At 41.6% G+C, this 12614-nt stretch overlaps 1 protein-coding gene across 2 annotated transcripts in view; it reads left to right on the forward strand.

Annotated features, from left to right (window-relative positions):
- The window catches only part of TBXAS1 (thromboxane A synthase 1), a 244812-nt gene that overhangs the window by 11638 nt on the left and 220560 nt on the right, over positions 1 to 12614 (forward strand). For both annotated transcript variants that reach the window (XM_052788771.1, XM_052788772.1), the window contains one exon: positions 2062 to 2252. In XM_052788771.1, coding sequence (XP_052644731.1) covers positions 2155 to 2252 — 98 coding nt within the window. In that variant the 5' untranslated portion in view covers positions 2062 to 2154. The remainder of the gene's footprint in view (positions 1 to 2061; positions 2253 to 12614) is intronic.

Raw genomic sequence — 12614 nt, forward strand, 5'->3', positions numbered from 1 at the left:
TCCCTGTCCTTGTCTTGACCCACGAGTGTTTCTTTATATTTTCTCCTCCCCGTGCCACTGAGTGGGGGGAGGAGTGAACGAACAGCCTGGTGGTGCTTTGTTTCTGGCTGGGCTTAAACCACGACGGCCAAGTAAATTAAAGCACAGTGAAATCAGAATATTATTTCTTACCTTCTCGTGGTGATTGGTTTAGTTTTTTTGAAGAGACTCTAAGGCATATGGATTTTTTTTTTTTTCTTAAAGTCCCACGGGATCAGTTTCTGGTTGGGATTGGCTTGTGCCCATTGATTAATTCCTTGCGTCACTTTTCTTGAATCTTGTTGCAGTTGTTCTTGGAGAACTTGGCAGCAGCAGCAAACTGGCAGAGCTGTTATTGACCCAGAATAGCAATAGCATTGTTAATACAATAAGCAAGGTTTTCTGTGAACTACTGTGCTATTCTGTGGAGCTGATGAGCTGGTTAACACCTTTTACTTATTCTGCAAGGATCTGAGGCTAGAAGGGAATTAATGCAGTTGTGAAGCATGGAGAACCAAAATAGCAGTGATTCAGTTAGAGTAGAGCCAAATCTTCTTAAAATTAAACTCCATTGTGTTAGAGACTTTACTTTTTTGATACCTATATTATTAACTTCTCTGATAAGAGCAGGAAATGTAATACAGTGATATTGGAGAAGCCTTGCACATTAAATCTAGGCTGTTATCTTGGGGTTGTATGAGAAGAAACCACTGTTCATCTGGTGTGTTATAGGAATCAGATGTTGCAGAATTTCCGTTTCTCAAGGTTACCATATAATTCACAAATCTAGTTTTTTGGGTATCTTTGATTTCCTTAACTTTCGAATAGGTTGGTTGGAATGGGTGGGAGGGCTGCAGTACATGTATGGGTATTTCTAGTTCCATAAGTAACAAACAATACCAGACAGTTCAGGGAATTTTGTCAAGGGCAAGGGTGTTTACTTGCAAGCTGCTGCTGCTGATGTTGTTGTAATCCTGAAGATTTTTTTGATGGTGGCATTTGGTAACTTTGTGTGTAACAGGTTGGTGGTCTTCTCTCATAGAAGTGCTTCAAGGTTTGCTTTCTGGTTGACCTTTCTAATTGGACTGTATCAGATGCTTGAAACAGGATTGAGGTTTGCTGACAGGAAAATATGGAAGAAAGCTGAGGGATTCATATACTATGGACAAACCATTTCCTGAACTGCCATCAAAGCTTGACTGTTCATGTGCAGGTTGTTCAAGGGGTTGTGACAGCTTGACTGTGCCACAATGCAGAGATAGTAGATATGGCCATATTGATGTTAACCCTGATACTAGAAATACAATGCAGGGGTAGCCAAAGTATCTCTGGAAAGGCTGGTTAATGGTACCTCCAAGGGGGGCACTGCATTGAGCCAGGAAAATGTGCTGTAGTACTTATGAACCTGAGATGATACAGCCAAACAGTGCTGTCTGTGTGGACTAACCAGTGTGACAGATGCTGACTTACGGACCCTGGTACTACAGCTGGGTTTTTCTGCTCATTAGTTTTTCATTCTTATATGTGTTCTAGTAGTCACGTTAGAAGAGTTTTCCCCCAATTCTCCTTTTAGTTGTGATAATTTAAAGTTTACTTTGTTCCATTCTTTTAAGGTATAACCAGTTTGGAGATTAAGTGTTAATGAAGTTTTATGTTGCAGTAATGCTCTATGTTTGTTACTTCAGAGAATACCACTGTTGTATGCCAGGGCACCCCTGAAGGGTCTTTATATTATTCTTCCATGATCTGTACCATCCTCAGGCTCTCTCTCCCTCCTCCCCACCCCCACCCCCCTTTTTCCAGTTTCCCTATACTTGTTGAATAGATTTTTAGACATCAGCACTGATGTCTCAAGCGGTGGGTATGTAAATATTTACTGGCACGACAGTCAACAACAGCAGGAGGGGGGAAATTGCTACATCCTACCATTCAGGGAACCTTCAAGTTCTCTCTTAGAGCGTGCAGTTGATGAGAACAGGAAAGGTTTGCAGTTTGTATTTGACTTGATGTGTTTTTGCTCTCTTGGTTCCTGTTTTGTTGCAGATGTCATTTGTGTAGCTGTGGAAGGCTTTATCAGCTCTTGCAGAGACTTTCCCATGCACACACCACTCAAGCCCGGAGCTGTAGTGGAGGAAAATGGAGCCAGTAGATCTCCTGGCATTTGCCTCTATAGAAATGAGTAATACAACGGTCACCCTGGCTTTGCTGGTGGTCTTCGTGGTCCTGCTGTATTGGTAAGTGATAACAGTGATATGTGCTGCATATCAGACACAAAGCCTGCTGAAGCTCCCCTAAAATCTATAGCCTCTTATTCGTAAGGGGAAACTGGAACATAATTGCCTAGAAGGGACATGGAGGGGGAGTTGGTTTGGATGCAGAGGTTGAAATAAATACTCACAAAACTTATGGTGCTTTTTAGAGAATTCTCTCCCTGCAATATTTTCTCGTAAGTGCTTTACCAAACTGCTAACAAAAATTGTCTTCAAAATTAAGAGCTTAATATTGTTGGTTTCTTATTAATTTCTGTAGGTGGCAGGAACATTGGCACTGATCACAAAGAAACCGAGTACTTGTTGCACCTCTTCTCTGTACTATGCTGCACACTTGTCCCTTGCCAGGTTTCTTGGCTTAAGTGTGCAGACATTTTAACTGCTGCTTGAATTTCCTCTCTTGTTCCTTCCACACTGAGTAGTGGATACAAATCAGAATAACAGCAGCCCTAATGGTTAGCACAGTAGGCATTGCAGTGAGCTGTGCTGAAATGAAAAAAAAAAACCCCTCCCTGTCCAGATAATTTATTTCAGAAATTAAATTAGCTGAACTGGGAGTGCTGTTCTGACTGTTTTTACTTGAATAGCTCTTCAAATCCTGCCTTCCAGTCAACCAATGTTTTTTCTCATTTGTATATGTGTTCAAGAAAAAGTTGCAGGGATGGTGGTAGAAAAAGTACCTCTGACAAAAAACCAAAGATAATCTGGAAGAGAGTAGTGATGGCACCATGAGATTAGCACAATTGCTGTAGCAGTGTAAATGATAGGTCTCTTTTGCACGTATTTCTTCATTCTTTGACCCTGTTGGGCTTTGTTCAACTTCATTCTGTGTCAAAGGAGGGTCTAGAGAGACTAAAAAAGAGTCAAGTCAAGCCCATATTTGATGTGTGTTGCCATATCAAGTAGGTGGGTGAGCCAGCTTTCTTAAGATCTGCCCAAATCATCACAGATGTCCAAGTCCTACTTCCTTTGAATTTTTCTGGGAAAAAGAATGGCAGCACTAGATCTTTCAATAAAACCATGCCGTTTAGCTGCTGACCTGTGCATTTCTGTGAGCTTAAGGGGATGAGAGGGACAGCAGAGGCACATCCACAGTTCAGAAATGCAGCAGATCGGCTGTTAAGATCTGGCTGCCTGTGAGTCAGCTGAAAGAGCCTGATGCTTCCACATAGTACACATCAAGATGTGCTAAGGTCTCTGAAGACACGGAACTACTCCATGTAAACTTAGGGTACGTTCTGGTACATGCTTCTCCAGAGCCTCATTTTCTGGTTCAATTTAAGGAAGGCTGTTCCTCCCCTTGAAGTGAAGACATGGCAGTTTAGTGCAGAATTTGGTCTTGCCATAAACAAACCTAGCTCTAATTTCAGACTGAAGTCAAAGTTAAACCAGGCTCCTGGCTGTGGACAGTCAGCTGCTGAATTGCGTGCCTACCATATAAGTTTCAAAAAGTCCGATTTAGGAGTGAGGTGGGAAATGACCTTACAGTAGAGATACCCCTTTCAGTGTTTCTCCTTTCCTGGCTGAAGGTGAGTTCTGTGAAGGCATCAAGTAAAGGAAGTTGGAATTTTATATGGGAAATTGTTTTATACTCTTACGTGCCAATGGTTATTATTAACCAATCTTGTTGATCTACAGATACAGGTTGATTTTAAGCAGCTTATTAAACACAGGTGCCTATAGGTCACTCTTCTGATGAGAAGCTGGTGTTTCTTAAACTTGCAATGAGATATGCTGGGCAACATCTGTGGGCTATTGGTAGGTTTGCCTGGTGGCTAAGCTATTCAGATCCATTTATTTCAGTAAAATGCAGTGACTGAACTTGTAAGGCTAATGGCTTGAATCACATCTGCAAGTGCAGTGGTTGTTGTTCAAACCTGTCAACCTATTCATTTGAGAGTCTACTTTTTATAAAGTTTTCTTATACTGCATGTCTTTTTAAACAAATAAGTAAAACCCAATGCGTGCTCACAGCTTCCTTTATTCATGGCTGAAACCTTGGGTTCAAGGAATTATTTATAGAGTATGTAAAAGGTTGCTAATAGAAATGCAGGTCCCTAATTCTAGAGAATGTTTTTATTACAATCATGTTGCATACCCAATTGTTTGGCTCTTCTAGGAGTCAGAAAACACAAGTGTTATGTATGTCAGGAGTAATAATAAAGTAATAACTCTTCAAGTTCCTTTGACGTTTTTGTTCTAAGCCTTAATCTCATTTTTTAATAACTTCTGAATTCTTTTTCTAGTTTTTTTTCTGCCAGCATTGTGTCTTTTCAGAAGGGCAGTCATGGGGGAAGGGAGGAATGAATATTTGCTGTTGTAAATTTTGTTATGGTAGTAGCTTATGATTGATCGGGGTCATATTGTGTCAACTGTTGTGTGAGTACAAAGAATAGGCAGTTTGTCCACCTTGTTGGCTGTAAAAGGCTTACAGGCTAAACAGAAGGCAGTTGCAGGTAGAGAAGAGAGTTAATAGATCTAATACACGCTAGAATAACAACATGGTGATGGCAACTGTCATGTTATTGAGCTATTTCCTTAGCATGATTTTTGTGGATGGGGGTACTCAGTGGTTTAAATGACAGCCCTGAGCTGCTGCCTGTGGACTCAGCCTCAGTCACTGTTAGCATATGTAGTGTAAGGCCAGCTGTGATTTATCACAGTTCAGCTGGCAGGTGGTATCTTGCTAAGTTGTGATAACACCAATCTCTTCACATTTTTGGGTAAGGTGAGGTCATATGAAACAGAGAAGCAAGGGTTGATTGGGAAAGGGAGGAGAGGCTGTAGCTGCATAAAAATAAACTTCTAGAGAAGATACAGGTCTTAGGAGGAAACTTGGATGATTTGGTAATTTTTTTTAAGACTGATTTATGGTACAATGAAGATCACCAATAACTATAACAAATTCTCTAATGGCACATCTCTGATTTCTCATGTGTTGTCATCAGTGTAATATGAAGGTGATGCTTGTAGTGTATTGTGTCAGTTTTAAATCAGTGGAAAATTCAGTCTCTCAGTATTTGTCTTCCACATGACCTTAAGTCAGCTATAAAGAGAGGCTTTTTAAGGTAGGTAGTTTAATGTTGGGAGTAGAAAGAACAGAGAAGCTTTTGGGTACATAGTGTCTTCAGATTTGAAATGGGAAGAACAAACCTGAGGTTACTTTTTTGGTAATCTATTAATTTAACAGGCTGTTCAAGCCCTCTTGCTGTTTCCCATTCCTGAAGTGCTTAGCTGTCCACTGCCCTCCCCTTCCTTACTACTTGCTGTCAGTAGGTCAAAGCCTCTCCTTGCAGACCTCATACCATGGATTCTTTGATGGCTCTTGGTACCTCATTGCTATCATGGTAGACAATGAAATTACTGCTTTACTGACTACAAAAAGGCATAATATGGCTAAATACATAAAGTTCAGTAATACCAGTGGCACAACACTGAGCACTCTTAAAAAAAAAAAAAAAAAAAAATCTCCTGTCCGTGTCCCTCCCACACCCTGTGATTTCTACTAGCCAAACTGATTGTCAGAGCAGTTTTTTAAGAGCACTTTCTTTCTCAATTGCAAGGACTGCTGTCTCTATTCGCTTAATCTCTGTGAATCTCAGTTTTTTTTCAGGCATGAAATAAAAACAAACACTTAAGGGGGGAATGAGGTTAACATTTACAAATCCCAGTGATATTGTCTATTGAAAAATACCATAGTGTATCTATGCAACACATTGTTCATTTTCATTTCAAACATATGCTGAGTTGGGTATCCCATGCTTGGCTGTAGCTGCAAACGTTGCTTTGTGTCTTTCTTTTTGCTGTCTGGGAAGATGTTTGATAAAATGAAAGCAGGAGTTTATCTTGCTTTAAAGTTTAATGTACCATAAGCTTAGCATTATGAAGAACCTGTCACAGCATTCAGATACCTGTGTTCAAACTGGATTATCAACCCCTTGTCTAAACAAACCTGGGTTTTTTCAGAAGCATGGAGGTTGGATGGGAGGCGTTTGTTTATGTTTGTAAGATACACATCTAATTGCATGCTTTCAAACATAGCAACAACATGTACAAGTGGTGTTCTTGTCTGTTTCTGAAAAGCTAAATCATTCAGAAAGATGCCATTTTTACACTGAAGTAGTATTAATGATCACTTGTGTTACAGAAAAGTATAGAGAGATTGAGAGATTTGGGTTCCACTGTATCTAGATACTGTCCACCCATTGCATAACAAGTCAATCCTAACCCAAAGAATTTGCAGTCTCTGATCAAAAAGAATGAAAACTAAACTTATTTTTTTTTTTTTCCTCTGGCCTTAAGCCTAGACATTTGCATACACTTATATGCAGGAGATACTTAGACATGGGGGACAACATGTGTTAGAGTTCATCAGTTGGTACCATACCTGTACTAGACCACATCAGAAGTTAATCTCAGGTCAAGTAGTATTTTGATACAAGTGGCTTCAATATTATTGCTTGTTTGGCATTACTTTACATCTGTCATTTCAGAAAGAGCTTGGAAAGAGAAAGTTTAGAGCTAATCTGTCTCCAAATAAAACTTCACACTGGTTTTGCAGAACCTTGCTATTTGGGCTTGAGTTAAGCAAAACTGAGATCAACTAGACCTCAGGTTTGGGGTTTGTTTGTGGTTGGGTTTTTTTTTTTTTTTTTCCTCCAGCTAGATGCCACCTAGAACTAGATAATGCACCATTTTTTGCTCCTCAAAAAATCAGTATTTACAAAAGATGTTTGACTGCTAGAGCTTTAGGCTTATGGTTTGAGTGCAGGGATAGGGTGTGCAGGTTTTTTTTCCCTAACACATCAAGATAATGCTTCTGGACAGATCCAGTGTCAGGTAATACAAAACTTGGATCCTTTCTGGAAAAAGCACCAACTGTGGGTGGGTAGGGCCAAACTTTTCCAGCTGTCACTGCTGCCATCAAAGGCACAGGGCTGCAAGGACCACTATGGCTAGAAACAGTGGAGCATCAACATACACCCATAAAGATGTACAGCTCTGCTGTCATGTCAGGCTCATTGAGTTGAGAGGTTCAGAGAGGCATCCTAATCCTTGGATGTTAAAGCATGCTTGTTTGCCTTGCTGGCAGAGAGCACAACTCTGCAGGCAGCGAGCGCTCAGGGGCTGGTGCTCCTGTGCTGCTGCTGAGCTCTCCTCAGTCTTGCACATCCCTCCCACAGCAGTGGCTGGGCTCTAAGATTGCGGTCCCTAATGAGTCTTCCCCTATTACAGCCTTGTAGCTTCTCAGTTTGCAGTGAACCCTGTATCAGGTTTACAGGGTCAGAAGGCAGGGAAGTTTTGGGTTTTTTATATTCTGTTAACCCAAGCTGTTTTGTTTTTTTTTTCTTAAAATGGCCATTATGTCAGTGGAAGTCATTCTGCTTCCCTCCCCTTCATTGAAATGTCCCATTATGAAAGCTAGAAGGATCTGACTCAACAGGAAACATCAGCAAACTGCTGTTGATGACAGAAAAAACTAACAGATTCTGAATTGCCTTTGTCACGCAGCTTTACATCAAGCAAATCTGGAATTCCCACTAATGTGTCAAACAATTTGATCCCACAGCTGTGCAGTATATGGGCTCGTCTTTGAGCCAAATCAAGCATCTCTAGGTGAGCCTGAGAAGGAACAGAGTAAGCTACTGAATTATAATTTGGAAAAGTGCCACACCACAAATGACTAAATACTTTATTTCTCTGAAAACAAAGTAGATTTGATCACCCAGAATGAAGTTCAGTCAGTGTCCCCATTATGCTGCTTTTAGATAAACAAAGTTCTCTTATTTTGGGGGGAGAGGTAGAACAGTTTTCCATCATTGCTTTTGCAGCTTCAGAGTTAAATTCCCTGGGATGTCCTCAGAAGCTGTTATAACACCCTGGTTATCCTTATAAACGTAGCTCAGCCTCTAGTGCTATGCAGCTTTGGTTTAGCTTGCTTGCACTTAACTGCAAAACTCAGAGGCCTCTTATGTTCAAGTTTTTGTGTTTTGTTTTGTTTTTTTTTTAATTTAGAGATTACTTCGCCAGCCATGTTTATTTGAAGACCCTCAAGTGCTTCCTGGTTTTTTTTGCATTTGTGAATATGCGTTTTACCCTAACAACTCTGTGTAAAGGAGTAAATCTTCAGCAATTCATTCCTCGTGGTCTTCGTTTTTCCCTAAACCTTTTCCTGCCTCTCCCCATAAAATCCCTCAAGTACAATTTGTTTTTAGTGCATGGAGATTATAGCGTTAATAGTATGTTAAGGTAGCCCTACAGGGATAGGTTAGCTTCCTTTCACAGAACAAATATATTTACCTGTCTTCTGGCATCGTCTCCAGATCTAGCATCCAGTGGAGCATGCTGCAAAGCTGGCTAATGCTTACCAATGCCGCCAGGCCAACAGGAGCTGGACACAGCCCTTGAGCAATCCCATTTCTGCTTTCCCTTCCTGCAGGGCTTGGAACGGACTGGGTCTGGTCTGGACTGGGTTGCACAGGCAGGAGGGATTGGCAAAGTGGGGGAATTACTCTGGCTTCTCCATCAGGCAGCTTCTGCCTGGGAGTCTTCTCTGGAGCTTCACTTAGCTCTTCTGGACTAGCACTTTGGCTGTAACTTCTGATCTGCTGTTTGCCTTGGGGCAGGTTGCTTTGGTTATCTCAGGGATATTCAGGCACCTCACAAACTAATTTTGGGTGCTCTGAATTAGCTCCTAGGAGCTCCTGCCCCCACTTACTGACCGTGTTAGGAACCTGAGGAACTTAACGCACTGCTCTTGGTGCACTAAATGGAATTGAAATTAGACGATGAAAGAAGGCAATGTAAACAACCTCCTTAAAGAGAAGGCTCTGCCTCTGTGAGCAGTGGGGCACTCCATCCCATTGCGCAGGGGCTGTCTTTTGCTGTGTCTGTGCATTTAATTGCCAGGCTCAGAGGGGCCTCTCAGGACTGCTGTAATTCCTCTGAACAGTGCCATGAACTCTGCTCTTCCCTGAACCCCAGGGGAGCCTACTGGCAGTTCCTGTGACTGCCCCGCACTGGGGTGACTAGTTTTGCATCCTCATGTGCTCCAAGGGGCGTGGACTTGTCACTCCACATCTTTCACATAGCAGACCAAGTGTCCTGCCAGCCTGGCTGTGCTCCTTCTTAAATGGAAAATTAAATCAATGGGCAGTTTTGACAGGTGAGACTTCCTCAGAGTGCTGAAAAGTAAATCTGTGTTCTCCCTTCTCTTGTCTCCTTCAACACTGCTCCCATCATTAAAAGAAAGTTGCCTACATTTTTCCTCATTCCTTTTTGTCTTTGCATCAGGCTTCAATAACTGTTTGGTGTGTTTTGTCCTCATTACTTGTTCACCTGTAATTAATGCCTTTGATTGCCATGCCTTGCTCTTCTGTAGGAAAGATTTATACAGTATTTAATGGAGCTGTCTGAAAACTATTTTAAAACAAAATATTGACATATTATTGAGAGATTGTCTTTTATCAGTTCCCCTTGACATACTGAAACCTTTAGATGGATTTTTCTATGTTATCTCCCTAGGTTTGTTTTTGGCTTTTTTCCCCATTGAAAACAAAGTTTACTGTTCCATGAGCTCAGTGTGTGCTAACTGCTGAGAAACAGCCAGCAGAAAGAGCTCAAAGTATTTTCTGGCTTGGGTCTGCAAATGCATTTATTTCACTTTCACAGGAATAGTGGAGGAGCTTGAGAAAATGATGTTCAGTGTCTGTCTCTTCATTACCTTGCTTTATGTGCCATTGCTTACGCTGGTGACAATTTCTTTTAAGTTTTGCTTGTTTATTTTACATGTGTTTTCTATGGCTGGAGTGACTGTGCAGGTCAATAGGTATACTAGAATTTTAATGCAGGGGTCATCTAGCATGTGGTAGATTCTCCACATCCATTTCTCTGGTAGTTTCTTCCCTGGCCAGTCCCTTCTTTCACAGTTCTGCAGTACCTGTGGGGTTGTTGGGGGAGTTTATTAAGGAAGCAATAAACAAGGGAAAAGGCAAAATCTATTATATCGGTTTGTTTCTTGGGTAGGAAAAGAAGCCGGATGCCCAGCAACGGCTGGGGAAGGACTGGGAAGAATGAGTGGGACAGAAGGACATGGCTCCATATGAATTTGAAGTGGGTTGTTAACGGACTGAGGTCAAATATGTTTGGGAAAGTTGAAGCTGGAGGAAAGGAGCTGAACTGAGATGTATGTTGGGAGTAGGGCATGGGGGAGTGGCTGTATGCTTGTGTTGACAAAGTGAAGTCTACTTCCTTGGAAAGCATAGTTCCTTTCAGCTAGTAGCAACCTTGTGATTCTTGTTAGGAGTTGAGGGGTATGGGAAGGATGAAAAGGCAGTGGACTTTAGAGAGGATGGGTAATTGGTAACTGTATGGTCACAAGCTCCTAATGTATGAATGCTCTTGGATGAGAGCTATTGGCAGAATTTTGAACCTGTAACCCTAAGTATTCTTTTAACTTATTCAGTAGCAATAAATCTGATGTAATCTGTTGTGGTTTCTCATCCAAAAAGCTCCAAAGAGCTTTTATGTAAACACCCTCTCAGTAGAGCTATAACAAGATGAAGAGGTTGTTGAGGTACGTGGTTTAGAATGTGGGAAAGACATGATATATAGCCACCCTGGGAGAGAAGGAGCAGCTAAAGGTTCTTCAGTGTTGCATGCTAGCATTGTACCCAGCATGGGAGTCTGGGTTGCCCAAAGATTTCCTCAGTGGCCAGTCAGATCAGAGCTCTGGTCAAGTGAGAGACAACACAGCTTTAAGAAGAGCAAACACCTCTCGGTGGTTCCAGAAAGACTTCAGATCCATTCTGTAGCTAATGAAGTGGGGCTGTCCTGCAGTGACGCTCAGCAGCCTTCACTTCTAGATATGTATCTGGCTTGCTGTCCCTCATCTCCTCTTAAGAGCTAAGAATAGGTGGTGCAAAGATAAAGTATCCTCAGTTCTGTGATAACTATTCTTAGCTATCAATTCCTACCTATCCTATCCTAGGCAACAAACCTTGAGCCTTTCAGATCTCAGAAGAATTGTATTTTAAACTTTGTCTACCAGAAAGTTTTAGACTTCAGGTAATTTCTCACAGTTTGGACACCATCCTCAGTAGTTATGTTTTTAAACTTTAAAAAGTTAAAATTATTAGCAGTAGTTAAGTAGTATTTAGTGGTTTCACAATTTATTTTCTTTCTTGAGATATGACTTTTGCTTAATATAAATGGCAGTGCTATCAACTTGAGTGGAAAACAAGCTCTCTGGTGTTCTCCTAGGACACAGAGCCCTGTTGTTGAAAGAAAGAGACCATCAGGTTTTGGGTGTCAGGCACAGAGGAGTGAACAATCTCCTCAGAGCAAGGTTGCAGAGGGAGCTTGGAATATCAGCTGTGGGCACAAGATGGTGGAAGGACCGTATGAGTCTGTACTTTTGCAGACCATGCATCTCATAAGGACTGGTGTATTTACAGTGTAAGGATGTTCATCCTGCTAGGCTGAGATTTGAGACTTGGGATTTGAGTAGTTTGTCCCCTAACCTGCCTCCTCAGCTTTAGTAGAAGCAAGCTATTAACAAGCATGGTAAAGAGGGCCTCATTTCCATGATAGCTGGTGACTCAGTTCCTCTTGCAAGCCTTGACTGTATCATTGACATTTTTCTGTTTAATTTTTGACATTGCTGGGGATTCTGTGCAGTAAAGCCTTTTCTCCCTCCTTTCCCCCTGCTTTTATTTATGTTCCTGAGTGTGAGCATAGCCGAGCAGTGAGCTCAGTGCCATGAAAGCATTTTATATTTTGAGCAGAGATAAAAATCTCATTCCTTCTATAAACAAAACAAATCAACAGATGATGCCCAGGAGAACCATTTCTCTACAGCCATTTTCCTCCAGCTGCTTTCTATTCTGTGCAGCTTGCAATGCACCATATGAAATACGTGTGTGCCGTTCTGTGTGTGCAAAACACAGGTTTCCTCCAGACAGTGGCAGCTCCGCCATAAAAAACCCCCACATTTTTTCTTTTACAATGCTGTAATAATAAGATTACTAATAGAGTTGAGACATTTGGTTGTTTAATAGTGTATAGCTTAGCGATGCTAGAGGATATGCTGGAGGAGCTCTGCAGTCACAGCTGCTGTGTCTTCATTTTGAATGGGTTTGGACTCTTGTCTGTGGGAGAATGAGGGGCAGAAATAGTCTGAATGAGTTTGAGTGCATCATAAACATGGGGAGGATGAGGGTACAGCCAAAACTTTTGTTTGGAGTTTGCTGCCCTGTGTGTGCTTGCCTGTGTTATGTGTCAGTGAGGAGTTCCTCGCTGGTGCTGCCTTGGCTTTGTGGCCGGGCA

Source organism: Harpia harpyja, chromosome 6 (genome assembly GCF_026419915.1).
Source record: "Harpia harpyja isolate bHarHar1 chromosome 6, bHarHar1 primary haplotype, whole genome shotgun sequence".
NCBI lineage: Eukaryota > Metazoa > Chordata > Aves > Accipitriformes > Accipitridae > Harpia > Harpia harpyja.